At 52.6% G+C, this 15,362-nt stretch overlaps 1 protein-coding gene across 3 annotated transcripts in view; it reads left to right on the top strand.

Annotated features, from left to right (window-relative positions):
* The window catches only part of NHEJ1 (non-homologous end joining factor 1), a 104,954-nt gene extending 90,016 nt beyond the window's left edge, over window positions 1–14,938 (top strand). For 2 of the 3 annotated variants that reach the window (XM_072122339.1, XM_072122338.1), the window contains exons 6-8: window positions 6,515–6,617; window positions 7,985–8,094; window positions 14,578–14,937. In XM_072122339.1, coding sequence (XP_071978440.1) covers window positions 6,515–6,617; window positions 7,985–8,094; window positions 14,578–14,670 — 306 coding nt within the window. In that variant the 3' untranslated portion in view covers window positions 14,671–14,937. Of the gene's footprint in view, window positions 1–6,514; window positions 6,618–7,984; window positions 8,095–14,577 lie in introns of all 3 variants that reach the window. The other variant, XM_072122340.1, reaches the window with a different exon arrangement.
* Window positions 14,939–15,362: the final 424 nt, after the last annotated feature.

Here is a 15,362-nt window from a genome sequence, read left to right as displayed (position 1 = left end):
TGACACCACCACCACCAGCCTGAGCCGCTGATACAAGGCAGGATGGATCCATGACACCACCACCACCAGCCTGAGCCGCTGATACAAGGCAGGATGGATCCATGACACCAGCACCACCAGCCTGAGCCGCTGATACAAGGCAGGATGGATCCATGACACCACCACCACCAGCCTGACCCGCTGATACAAGGCAGGATGGATCCATGACACCACCACCACCAGCCTGACCCGCTGATACAAGGCAGGAGGGATCCATGACACCACCACCACCACCAGCCTGACCCGCTGATACAAGGCAGGATGGATCCATGACACCACCACCACCAGCCTGACCCGCTGATACAAGGCAGGATGGATCCATGACACCACCACCACCAGCCTGAGCCGCTGATACAAGGCAGGATGGATCCATGACACCACCACCACCAGCCTGACCCGCTGATACAAGGCAGGATGGATCCATGACACCACCACCACCAGCCTGACCCGCTGATACAAGGCAGGATGGATCCATGACACCACCAGCACCAGCCTGAGCCGCTGATACAAGGCAGGATGGATCCATGACACCAGCACCACCAGCCTGACCCGCTGATACAAGGCAGGATGGATCCATGACACCACCAGCACCAGCCTGAGCCGCTGATACAAGGCAGGATGGATCCATGACACCACCACCACCAGCCTGAGCCGCTGATACAAGGCAGGATGGATCCATGACACCACCACCACCAGCCTGAGCCGCTGATACAAGGCAGGATGGATCCATGACACCACCACCACCAGCCTGACCCGCTGATACAAGGCAGGATGGATCCATGACACCACCACCACCAGCCTGACCCGCTGATACAAGGCAGGATGGATCCATGACACCACCACCACCAGCCTGACCCGCTGATACAAGGCAGGATGGATCCATGACACCACCACCACCAGCCTGAGCCGCTGATACAAGGCAGGATGGATCCATGACACCACCACCACCAGCCTGAGCCGCTGATACAAGGCAGGAGGGATCCATGACACCACCACCACCAGCCAGACCCGCTGATACAAGGCAGGATGGATCCATGACACCACCACCACCAGCCTGAGCCGCTGATACAAGGCAGGATGGATCCATGACACCACCACCACCAGCCTGACCCGCTGATACAAGGCAGGATGGATCCATGACACCACCACCACCAGCCTGACCCGCTGATACAAGGCAGGATGGATCCATGACACCACCAGCACCAGCCTGAGCCGCTGATACAAGGCAGGAGGGATCCATGACACCACCACCACCAGCCTGACCCGCTGATACAAGGCAGGATGGATCCATGACACCACCACCACCAGCCTGAGCCGCTGATACAAGGCAGGATGGATCCATGACACCACCACCACCAGCCTGACCCGCTGATACAAGGCAGGATGGATCCATGACACCACCACCACCAGCCTGAGCCGCTGATACAAGGCAGGATGGATCCATGACACCACCACCACCAGCCTGAGCCGCTGATACAAGGCAGGATGGATCCATGACACCACCACCACCACCAGCCTGAGCCGCTGATACAAGGCAGGATGGATCCATGACACCACCAGCCTGAGCCGCTGATACAAGGCAGGATGGATCCATGACACCACCACCACCAGCCTGACCCGCTGATACAAGGCAGGATGGATCCATGACACCACCACCACCAGCCTGAGCCGCTGATACAAGGCAGGATGGATCCATGACACCACCACCACCAGCCTGACCCGCTGATACAAGGCAGGATGGATCCATGACACCACCACCACCAGCCTGACCCGCTGATACAAGGCAGGATGGATCCATGACACCACCACCACCAGCCTGACCCGCTGATACAAGGCAGGATGGATCCATGACACCACCACCACCAGCCTGAGCCGCTGATACAAGGCAGGATGGATCCATGACACCAGCACCAGCCTGACCCGCTGATACAAGGCAGGATGGATCCATGACACCACCACCACCAGCCTGACCCGCTGATACAAGGCAGGATGGATCCATGACACCACCACCACCAGCCTGACCCGCTGATACAAGGCAGGATGGATCCATGACACCACCACCACCAGCCTGACCCGCTGATACAAGGCAGGATGGATCCATGACACCACCACCACCAGCCTGAGCCGCTGATACAAGGCAGGATGGATCCATGACACCACCACCACCAGCCTGAGCCGCTGATACAGGGCAGGATGGATCCATGACACCACCACCACCAGCCTGACCCGCTGATACAAGGCAGGATGGATCCATGACACCACCACCACCAGCCTGAGCCGCTGATACAAGGCAGGATGGATCCATGACACCAGCACCACCAGCCTGACCCGCTGATACAAGGCAGGATGGATCCATGACACCACCACCACCAGCCTGACCCGCTGATACAAGGCAGGATGGATCCATGACACCACCACCACCAGCCTGACCCGCTGATACAAGGCAGGATGGATCCATGACACCACCACCACCAGCCTGAGCCGCTGATACAAGGCAGGATGGATCCATGACACCACCACCACCAGCCTGAGCCGCTGATACAAGGCAGGATGGATCCATGACACCAGCACCACCAGCCTGAGCCGCTGATACAAGGCAGGATGGATCCATGACACCACCACCACCAGCCTGAGCCACTGATACAAGGCAGGATGGATCCATGACACCACCACCACCAGCCTGAGCCGCTGATACAAGGCAGGATGGATCCATGACACCACCACCACCAGCCTGACCCGCTGATACAAGGCAGGATGGATCCATGACACCACCACCACCAGCCTGAGCCGCTGATACAAGGCAGGATGGATCCATGACACCACCACCACCAGCCTGAGCCGCTGATACAAGGCAGGATGGATCCATGACACCACCACCACCAGCCTGACCCGCTGATACAAGGCAGGATGGATCCATGACACCACCACCACCAGCCTGAGCCGCTGATACAAGGCAGGATGGATCCATGACACCACCACCACCAGCCTGAGCCGCTGATACAAGGCAGGATGGATCCATGACACCACCACCACCAGCCTGAGCCGCTGATACAAGGCAGGATGGATCCATGCTTTCATGTAGTTGACGCCAAAATTCTGACCCTACCATCCGAATGTCGCAGCAGAAATCGAGACTCATCAGACCAGGCAACGTTTTTCCAATCTTCTACTGTCCAATTTCGATGAGCTTGTGCAAATTGTAGCCTCAGTTTCCTGTTCTTAGCTGAAAGGAGTGGCACCCGGTGTGGTCTTCTGCTGCTGTAGCCCATCTGCCTCAAAGTTGGACGTACTGTGCGTTCAGAGATGCTCTTCTGCCTACCTTGGTTGTAACGGGTGGCGATTTGAGTCACTGTTGTCTTTCTATCAGCTCGAACCAGTCTGCCCATTCTCCTCTGACCTCTGGCATCAACAAGGCATTTCCGCCCACAGAACTGCCGCTCACTGGATGTTTTTTCTTTTTCGCACCATTCTCTGTAAACCCTAGAGATGGTTGTGCATGAAAATCCCAGTAGATCAGCAGTTTCTGAAATACTCAGACCAGCCCTTCTGGCACCAACAACCATGCCACGTTCACAGGCCACAAATCACCTTTCTTCCCCATACTGATGCTCGGGAGAACTGCAGGAGATTGTCTTGACCATGTCTACATGCCTAAATGCACTGAGTTGCCGCCATGTGATTGGCTGATTAGAAATTAAGTGTTAACTAGCAGTTGGACAGGTGTACCTAATAAAGTGGCCGGTGAGTGTATATAGCACATGGTGGCAGTGGGGGGGCTTGACTTTGTTGTCATGTAACATATGTAGCATTTCTCACACTAGAGCAGATACATTGTATTTAGTGGTTATGTAGTGTATCCACTTCAATGTTCCAGGTATTATTATGTGCCTTTTACATAGATCTTCAGCTCCTCCTCCTTGTAGTAAGATACCTCCCCTTATAATGAGGCTCCTCCTCTAGTGCAGCAGTATCTCCATGTAGCGACCTCTTCACTTTTGATAGACAGCTGCATCTAAATATACAGGCGGTCCCCTACTTAAGAACACCCAACTTACAGACAACCCCTAGTTACAATCGAACCTCTGGTGATTAGTAATTTACTGTACTTTTACCTTGGGCTACAATAAGCTGTTGTAACAGTTATCGCCGGTGTCTGTAATGAAGCTTTATTGTTACTCCTGGTTCTTATGACTGTCAACTGTCACAGAGACCAAAAAAATTTTGTCTGAATCTACAATTATAAAATATACAGTTCCGACTTACATACAAATTCAACTTAAGAACAAACCTACAGAACCTATCTTGTACGTAACCTGGGGGACTGTCTGTACAGATCTGCAGTGTAAAGCATGGGGGACAAAGAGGCAACCTGGACCAGGCAGGATTTTAAGAGAGTTGACACAATGTGACCAGTAGAACCCCCCAGAACAGGGGCAGGGGCTTCATTCCCTTGTATAAATGTAGCGGCCATTGGAGCGTGTCCCCTGCCACTCCATGAATTCTCTATGGCACCACTGGAGGACACTGTCCTGTAGACAGCAGTGGGGTCCCAGCAGTAGGACACCCACCAATCATCTATGGTACAGTCCATACACACAACATATCCGGCCAATGCTGCATCTAAATGTCCTGTAGTATTGTGTTATATCAGTGTGTACAGTCCGGGACTGTAATCCTGAAGCTCTATCAGCTCTTATTATGTCTTCTCCACAACCTTGAATTGTTCTTTGTTGTAGAAGTCAGAGGAAATGTTTTTGGAGTTCTCTTCACCCTCAGTATCACAGGATCCTTAGTATAAACCTGCAGACATCATGGTGATGGTTCATGCTCCTTAAAGGGCAAGCACCCCTAACAGCCTGATACCCATGGAAAGGTCAATCTCTTTTAATCCAGAGACACCTTTTAATTGCATTATTTGAAATGTGGATAAGTATGAAAAATCCAGAACCCTCCTTTTATAATAGAGCTAGACTACAGCTTGTTCCACAATAATCATATAGTATTGATTCTTCTCTACTGGCTCAAGGGTTAGTAGACCTCCATGTAGTACCGGGGTTTCTCCACTGGCTCAGTGGTTAGTAGGCCTCCTTGTAGTATCAGGGTTTCTCCACTGGCTCAGTGGTTAGTAGGCCTCCTTGTAGTATCAGGGTTTCTCCAGTGGCTCAGTGGTTAGTAGGTCTCCTTGTAGTATGAAGGTTTTTCCAGTGGCTCAGTGGTTAGTAGGTCTCCTTGTAGTATGAAGGTTTTTCCAGTGGCTCAGTGATTAGTAGGTCTCCTTGTAGTATGAAGGTTTTTCCAGTGGCTCAGTGGTTAGTAGGCCTCCTTGTAGTATCAGGGTTTCTCCACTGGCTCAGTGGTTAGTAGGCCTCCTTGTAGTATCAGGGTTTCTCCACTGGCTCAGTGGTTAGTAGGCCTCCTTGTAGTATCAGGGTTTCTCCAGTGGCTCAGTGGTTAGTAGGTCTCATTGTAGTATGAAGGTTTTTCCACTGGCTCAGTGGTTAGTAGGCCTCCTTGAAGTATCCAGGTTTCTCCAGTGGCTCAGTGGTTAGTAGTTCTCCTTGTAGTATTAGGGTTTCTCCACTGGCTCAGTGGTTAGTAGGCCTCCTTGTAGTATCAGGGTTTCTCCACTGGCTCAGTGGTTAGTAGGCCTCTTTGTAGTATCAGGGTTTCTCCACTGGCTCAGTGGTTAGTAGGTCTCCTTGTAGTATCAGGGGTTTCTCCACTGGCTCAGTGATTAGTAGGCCTCCTTGTAGTATCGGGGTTTCTCCACTGGCTCAGTGGTTAGTAGGCCTCCTTGTGTTATCAGGGTTTCTACACTGGCTCAGTGGTTAGTAGGTCTCCTTGCAGTATCAGGGTTTCTCCACTGGCTCAGTGGTTAGTAGGCCTCCTTGTAGTATTAGGGTTTCTCCAGTGGCTCAGTGGTTAGTAGGCCTCCTTGTAGTATGAAGGATTCTCCAGTGGCTCAGTGGTTAGTAGGTCTCCTTGTAGTATAAGGGTTTCTCCAGTGGCTCAGTGGTTAGTAGGCCTCCTTGTAGTATAAGGGTTTCTCCAGTGGCTCAGTGGTTAGTAGGTCTCCTTGTAGTATAAGGGTTTCTCCAGCGGCTCAGTGGTTAGTAGGCCTCCTTGTAGTATCGGGGTTTCTCCACTGGCTCAGTGGTTAGTAGGCCTCCTTGTAGTATCGGGGTTTCTCCACTGGCTCAGTGGTTAGTAGGTCTCCAGTGTTACAGCCTATTATTACCTCCTGGCAGTACTGTGGACCTTACACTGGCCTAGTGGGTATTATCGTCCACAAAGCCTTGCTTTACTATTAAACCTTGTAAAGATCTGTATATACTTTCTACGTCCTCTCTGTAATCATTTCTGTACATGTTTTACGCTTTCTGCCTTTGTGTAGAAATTAGTTTGCACATTTCTTGACTGCTCCAGTGCGGATCAGCGTTTGATAATCTGACATTTCTGTTTTATGTGGTTTCAGAATATCCCAGAGCAGCGCGGGACGTCAGGGCTCAGCGAGCGTCTGCAGCAGTTATACAGCGATGTGATGGTAGTACAAGAGCAGCAGGAGCCGGACGTGGCAGGTGAGGTGAAGGGGTTAAACCAAAATATCTGTGTGTGTTCAGATTAAAGGGATAAATATGTTACATTGTTGTTACACTGGTTATATGTAAGTAACATTAATAATTACCTACCAATCACATAGGAAACCCGTCAGCAGGTGTGACCATACAGTACTGCAGCCAGTGTTATATATTGTCCCTGGAGAGATGTGTAATCAGACCTCACACTGCTGTGCTCTGTGCTCTCTGCAGCCAGTGTTATGTATTGTCCCTGGAGAGATGTGTAATCAGTCCTCACACTGCTGTGCTCTGTGCAGCCAGTGTTATGTATTGTCCCTGGAGAGATGTGTAATCAGACCTCACACTGCTGTGCTCTGTGCTCTCTGCAGCCAGTGTTATGTATTGTCCCTGGAGAGATGTGTAATCAGACCTCACACTGCTGTGCTCTGTGCTCTCTGCAGCCAGTGTTATGTACTGTCCCTGGAGACATGTGTAATCAGACCTCACACTGCTGTGCTCTGTGCTCTCTGCAGCCAGTGTTATATATTGTCCCTGGAGAGATGTGTAATCAGACCTCACACTGCTGTGCTCTGTGCAGCCAGCGTTAGGTATTGTCCCTGGAGAGATGTGTAATCAGACCTCACACTGCTGTGCTCTGTGCTCTCTGCAGCCAGTGTTATGTATTGTCCCTGGAGAGATGTGTAATCAGACCTCACACTGCTGTGCTCTGTGCTCTCTGCAGCCAGTGTTATGTATTATTCCTGGAGAGATGTGTAATCAGACCTCACACTGCTGTGCTCTGTGCTCTCTGCAGCCAGTGTTATATATTGTCCCTGGAGAGATGTGTAATTAGACCTTTATGCATGTGATGAGCAGCAGGACTGTGATATATGGATTTATATTCCAGGATTATGATTCTGGATGTGTCCTCACACTGCTGTACTCTTAGCTCTCTACATTCACAAATATTTCTGGCTCCTTACTGTTGTCTTAATCTGTTAAAGCAATTTAGATCTGAGTGTAAAGGCTGTGGAATAGTTCAATGCGGTGAGGTAAGAGCACAGCAGTGTGAGGACACTTGGAGAAGCTACACTTGGAATATAAATCCATATTTCACAGTCCTGCTGCTACTACTAACACCATGCACAAATGCACAGCTCTCGAGGGACAATACATAACATTGTCTACTTTCTGCACTGTATGAGTGTCTTCTGAATGCCAAGTTGTGATGCTACAAGAGTCTATACTCAAAAACCTTCATAGTAAGGACCCACTAGCAGGATACATTGTGTACAGAGGAGATCAAATAAAGGGTGTGGTTTATGTAAATTGTGGATTGATAATATGTGCCATACATTATAAACCAATCTTTGGAATGTACATTGCAGGGGCTGCAGCCCACCGGATGTCGGAACAGTCGACTGAACTTTCTGCATTGACAGAGCGCTCAGCGGCTCAGCAAGATGTGGGCGATGGGCAGACGCACAAACCCTCCCAGGTGAGGTGGCATCAGCCAGACAAAAGTGAACAGACTACAAAAACGCTAAAGAATATATTGTATATGACACTGGAGCAGTATAGACTGACAGAGAGAGGAGGGATCGCATGAGACCGCGGACAGAGCACGACGAGGAGGGATCGCATGAGACCGCGGACAGAGCACGACGAGGAGGGATCGCATGAGACCGCGGACAGAGCACGACGAGGAGGGATCGCATGAGACCGCGGACAGAGCACGACGAGGAGGGATCGCATGAGACCGCGGACAAAGCACGACGAGGAGGGATCGCATGAGACCGCGGACAGAGCACGACGAGGAGGGATCGCATGAGACCACGGACAGAGCACGACGAGGAGGGATCGCATGAGACCGCGGACAGAGCACGACGAGGAGGGATCGCATGAGACTGCGGACAGAGCACGACGAGGAGGGATCGCATGAGACCGCGGACAGAGCACGACGAGGAGGGATCGCATGAGACCGCGGACAGAGCACGACGAGGAGGGATCGCATGAGACCGCGGACAGAGCACGACGAGGAGGGATCGCATGAGACCGCGGACAGAGCACGACGAGGAGGGATCGCATGAGACCGCGGACAGAGCACGACGAGGAGGGATCGCATGAGACCGCGGACAGAGCACGACGAGGAGGGATCGCATGAGACCGCGGACAGAGCACGACGAGGAGGGATCGCATGAGACCGCGGACAGAGCACGACGAGGAGGGATCGCATGAGACCGCGGACAGAGCACGACGAGGAGGGATCGCATGAGACCGCGGACAGAGCACGACGAGGAGGGATCGCATGAGACCGCGGACAGAGCACGACGAGGAGGGATCGCATGAGACCGCGGACAGAGCACGACGAGGAGGGATCGCATGAGACCGCGGACAGAGCACGACGAGGAGGGATCGCATGAGACCGCGGACAGAGCACGACGAGGAGGGATCGCATGAGACCGCGGACAGAGCACGACGAGGAGGGATCGCATGAGACCGCGGACAGAGCACGACGAGGAGGGATCGCATGAGACCGCGGACAGAGCACGACGAGGAGGGATCGCATGAGACCGCGGACAGAGCACGACGAGGAGGGATCGCATGAGACCGCGGACAGAGCACGACGAGGAGGGATCGCATGAGACCGCGGACAGAGCACGACGAGGAGGGATCGCATGAGACCGCGGACAGAGCACGACGAGGAGGGATCGCATGAGACCGCGGACAGAGCACGACGAGGAGGGATCGCATGAGACCGCGGACAGAGCACGACGAGGAGGGATCGCATGAGACCGCGGACAGAGCACGACGAGGAGGGATCGCATGAGACCGCGGACAGAGCACGACGAGGAGGGATCGCATGAGACCGCGGACAGAGCACGACGAGGAGGGATCGCATGAGACCGCGGACAGAGCACGACGAGGAGGGATCGCATGAGACCGCGGACAGAGCACGACGAGGAGGGATCGCATGAGACCGCGGACAGAGCACGACGAGGAGGGATCGCATGAGACCGCGGACAGAGCACGACGAGGAGGGATCGCATGAGACCGCGGACAGAGCACGACGAGGAGGGATCGCATGAGACCGCGGACAAAGCACGACGAGGAGGGATCGCATGAGACCGCGGACAGAGCACGACGAGGAGGGATCGCATGAGACCGCGGACAGAGCACGACGAGGAGGGATCGCATGAGACCGCGGACAGAGCACGACGAGGAGGGATCGCATGAGACCGCGGACAGAGCACGACGAGGAGGGATCGCATGAGACCGCGGACAGAGCACGACGAGGAGGGATCGCATGAGACCGCGGACAGAGCACGACGAGGAGGGATCGCATGAGACCGCGGACAGAGCACGACGAGGAGGGATCGCATGAGACCGCGGACAGAGCACGACGAGGAGGGATCGCATGAGACCGCGGACAGAGCACGACGAGGAGGGATCGCATGAGACCGCGGACAGAGCACGACGAGGAGGGATCGCATGAGACCGCGGACAGAGCACGACGAGGAGGGATCGCATGAGACCGCGGACAGAGCACGACGAGGAGGGATCGCATGAGACCGCGGACAGAGCACGACGAGGAGGGATCGCATGAGACCGCGGACAGAGCACGACGAGGAGGGATCGCATGAGACCGCGGACAGAGCACGACGAGGAGGGATCGCATGAGACCGCGGACAGAGCACGACGAGGAGGGATCGCATGAGACCGCGGACAGAGCACGACGAGGAGGGATCGCATGAGACCGCGGACAGAGCACGACGAGGAGGGATCGCATGAGACCGCGGACAGAGCACGACGAGGAGGGATCGCATGAGACCGCGGACAGAGCACGACGAGGAGGGATCGCATGAGACCGCGGACAGAGCACGACGAGGAGGGATCGCATGAGACCGCGGACAGAGCACGACGAGGAGGGATCGCATGAGACCGCGGACAGAGCACGACGAGGAGGGATCGCATGAGACCGCGGACAGAGCACGACGAGGAGGGATCGCATGAGACCGCGGACAGAGCACGACGAGGAGGGATCGCATGAGACCGCGGACAGAGCACGACGAGGAGGGATCGCATGAGACCGCGGACAGAGCACGACGAGGAGGGATCGCATGAGACCGCGGACAGAGCACGACGAGGAGGGATCGCATGAGACCGCGGACAGAGCACGACGAGGAGGGATCGCATGAGACCGCGGACAGAGCACGACGAGGAGGGATCGCATGAGACTGCGGACAGAGCACGACGAGGAGGGATCGCATGAGACCGCGGACAGAGCACGACGAGGAGGGATCGTACAGGTGACTGGGGCGCGGACAGAGCACGACGAGGAGGGATCGCATGAGACCGCGGACAGAGCACGACGAGGAGGGATCGCATGAGACCGCGGACAGAGCACGACGAGGAGGGATCGTACAGGTGACTGGGGCGCGGACAGAGCACGACGAGGAGGGATCGCATGAGACCGCGGACAGAGCACGACGAGGAGGGATCGCATGAGACCGCGGACAGAGCACGACGAGGAGGGATCGCATGAGACCGCGGACAGAGCACGACGAGGAGGGATCGCATGAGACCGCGGACAGAGCACGACGAGGAGGGATCGCATGAGACCGCGGACAGAGCACGACGAGGAGGGATCGCATGAGACCGCGGACAGAGCACGACGAGGAGGGATCGCATGAGACCGCGGACAGAGCACGACGAGGAGGGATCGCATGAGACCGCGGACAGAGCACGACGAGGAGGGATCGCATGAGACCGCGGACAGAGCACGACGAGGAGGGATCGCATGAGACCGCGGACAGAGCACGACGAGGAGGGATCGCATGAGACCGCGGACAGAGCACGACGAGGAGGGATCGCATGAGACCGCGGACAGAGCACGACGAGGAGGGATCGCATGAGACCGCGGACAGAGCACGACGAGGAGGGATCGCATGAGACCGCGGACAGAGCACGACGAGGAGGGATCGCATGAGACCGCGGACAGAGCACGACGAGGAGGGATCGCATGAGACTGCGGACAGAGCACGACGAGGAGGGATCGCATGAGACCGCGGACAGAGCACGACGAGGAGGGATCGTACAGGTGACTGGGGCGCGGACAGAGCACGACGAGGAGGGATCGCATGAGACCGCGGACAGAGCACGACGAGGAGGGATCGCATGAGACCGCGGACAGAGCACGACGAGGAGGGATCGTACAGGTGACTGGGGCGCGGACAGAGCACGACGAGGAGGGATCGCATGAGACCGCGGACAGAGCACGACGAGGAGGGATCGCATGAGACCGCGGACAGAGCACGACGAGGAGGGATCGCATGAGACCGCGGACAGAGCACGACGAGGAGGGATCATACAGGTGAATGGGGCGCGGAGTAGCCTTTTGCTCTCGCTCCCTCTTGAGGCTACTTTACGCCCCATTAGCCTCTGCCGATAATTTGCATAAAGATAAAAAAAAAAATTTCTGTTTCTAATAAATAAAATGGTTAGCCAGGGACACTGTAGGGATACCTCAGAGAGTAGCAACCTACCTTATTAAGTAGATCCTTGATGGTAGGTTTCCTTAAAACCCTTCCAGCCGGTATGACCATACAGACGACAGATAGTCTTATTGGTATTATCCCTGGAAAGATGCGTAATCAGACCTTTATATATGTTATTAGTAGCAGCAGATCTGTGAAATATGGATTTATATTCCAGGATTGTAGATTCTTCAACTGCACCGAGGGTGTATCCTCACACTGCTGTGCTCGGACTCACTGCAGCCAGTGTTGGGTATTTTCCATGGAGAGATGTGTAATCAAACCTATGTGTAGGTTGTTAGTAGCAGCAGAACTGTGAAATATTGATTTATATTCCAGAATTGTACTAGGGGGCGTGCCCTCACACTGCTGTGATACCTGCTTATAGCATTGAGCTATTTGCATTTGCTCTGAGTATTATTCTGTAACATTACACACAGTGCTCAGAGTGAAAGCTGTAATAGGCTTCTGGTTAAGTAGTACATCAGTTACTAAGAGCAGACAGAAGGGGTTTTGAAGCTGGTTAGGTGAGAGAGTTAAGAGCACAACAGTGTGAGGACATACACGTGAACATGGTATAATTACCAGGGACAATACCGTCTGCGTGGTCACACCAGGAGACCCATTAAAGGGAACCTGTCACCAGGGACCTCATTTTCACCAAAGACAGGTTGTAGAAGCCTATCACACCTGCAGTGCACATTGGTCTTTCTGCTTTTTCTAAGCATTTGCATTACAATATAATTGTGTGTTATAACTTACCTTGCATCCTGACAGAATCCTCTGTGTAGTCCCATGGGTTGGGCTTTGGTTTGGATGCAAAAACTCAATGTGACTTGTCTGAGCTGCAGGCTGCCTCCATCTTTGTGCTCCTGTACAGCTCCTCTCCCACCGATGTTAGCTCACCAAGCTGTGACCTCTGTGAAGGAGCAGGATGGAGGAGCTGTACAGGTACACAAAGGTGGGGGCTGAGAGCTGAGGAGTCTGCAGCACAGACAAGTCACCTGCTGTTTTTTTAAATGCATCCAAACCAGAGTCCAACCCCTGGGACTACACAGAGGATTCTGTTAGGGTGCAAGGAAAGTTATAACACAATTATATTGTAATGCAAATGCTGATAAAAGGCAGAAAGGCAGATTTGTAATGTAGCTGTGATGGGCTCCTGTAACCTGTCTTTAGTGAAAATGAGGTCCCTGGTGACAGGTTCCCTTTAATCAACTACTGACATTGGAGATCTCATGGAGAATATGTCTAATTCAACAACTTCTGTGACCTTTAGGCCTTGCTATCTCCTTCCCTGGGAGCAGAACTTTGTCACTTTCCCATGTAGTAGCAGAATAGCACAGCCGTGTTTAGTGTCCTTCCAGCTGTGATGTCACTGTATGATGTCATCACTGTGACTACTGCTGCAGTGCACTTTTGTGAAGTGTTAGGGACACGTGAGTGCAGAGATGGAGGAGATGCTGTGCAGTTTTTGCTCGGCTGATCACTGGGGAGCGCTGTGACCCAGAAGGTCCTTTGATGCGATGCCCACTACTGTCTTGTGACCTCCTGTGCTCAGTGTATGGGAGCAGTCAGGTCACTGCGCTCAGGAGCCTACGACAAGGGGAAAACCTCTCCCAGCTCCACCCCCGGGACACACAGAGGCCTTGGAAGGAGACCAGCCCCAACGAGGCTATAAAGTAACAAACATGTTCATAAGCAATTCGTAAACCTGAGGGTTTGTTACAGTGTATTCAGACTAGACAATAAGCTGAGACTCAGGTCGTTTGTTACAATGTATTAGTTCTTTATCAGTTGACACAGAGAATAATCTAGAGAGAATACAATGGTAACAGATTGGCTACCGATAAACAATACACAGGCAGTCCCCTACTTAAGAACACCCGACTTACAATCCTGGATTTTATTCCTGGTTCAACAACCCAACATTTTTTAAAATCCAATTGTTACAGAGCCCAAAAAAATTTTGGCTGGGGTTACAATTATAAAATATACAGTTCCGACTTATATACAAATTCAACTTAAGAACAAACCTAAAGAACCAATCTTCTACTTGACCCGGGGACTGCCTGTATAAACCTGCTCTGTATGGTTTTACTCACAGAATAGAGTCTAGGCTGGGTCCAATTGTAACAAACCCTCAGCTGTAAGAATTACAGAGCTGATAATTCTTACAGCTGAGGGTTTGTTACAATTGGACCTATTATATGCTCTATTCTGTGAGAAACACACTGTACAGGGCAGGTTGATATATTGGTACAAGTTACAGTTCTTACCGAGCTCAGATCATGAAAATATTGAGAAACTGTAATTCAAAAGTTTTATATAAAAAGTTAGACTTGTTGTACAACTTATGTAGGGGTCCAGTAGGGGGCACTAATCCGTATATTATCTGGATATGACATGTATCTAAGACCTGGTATATTTCTTGTCTTACACAGGTGCCTCCTGGCGATGTCCTGTCGCTGACACAGCAGCCCCCGGTTGTAGTGTCCAAGGCTAAGAAAAGGAAAGCTAAGGGACTGTTCACATAAGCATCTGCTGTATTGGGGGGGGGGGGGGGCTGGCCATACAGAAAATAGAAGCTGTGCTCCAAGCATCAGCTACTGTCATCTGGCAATCACAGCATTGGCTCACTGAAAAGGACAGGCTTCCATCTGATAAGCTGTGGCCCCCTAGTGGTGAACGTGCAGATCACACTCATGGAAGGATCTGGCTGCCACACATCTACGCTGGAGTCTCATTTTATATCCTGGGAAATGTACATTTTATTTAATGGTAGTTATTTACAATAAATGTGATTTCTTACAAATTTTAATGTTTTATTACATAGCAGTCGTCACATGGGATTATGTGCATAAATATGGAGGCAACAGTCTGCAGGTATTTTAGTATTTTCCAGGATATGCTATGTGACCAATGTACACATTGACTGCACCAGCAGCAGAATAGTGAGTGCAGCTCTGGAGTATAATACAGGATGTAACTCAGGATCAGTACAGGATAAGTAATGTCATGTATGTACACAGTGACTGCACCAGCAGCAGAATAGTGAGTGCAGATCTGGAGTATAATACAGGATGTAACTCAGGATCAGTACAGGATAAGTAATGTCATGTATGTACACAGTGACTGCACCAGCAGCAGAATAGTGAGTGCAGCTCTGGGGTATAATACAGGATGTAACTCAGGATCAGTACAGGATAAGTAATGTCATGTATGTACA

The sequence above is a fragment of the Engystomops pustulosus genome, chromosome 8, assembly GCF_040894005.1.
Source record: "Engystomops pustulosus chromosome 8, aEngPut4.maternal, whole genome shotgun sequence".
NCBI classification, from domain to species: Eukaryota; Metazoa; Chordata; class Amphibia; order Anura; family Leptodactylidae; genus Engystomops; species Engystomops pustulosus.
Note: the sequence above shows the minus strand (reverse complement) of the source record. Positions and strands in the feature narration are given on the sequence as shown.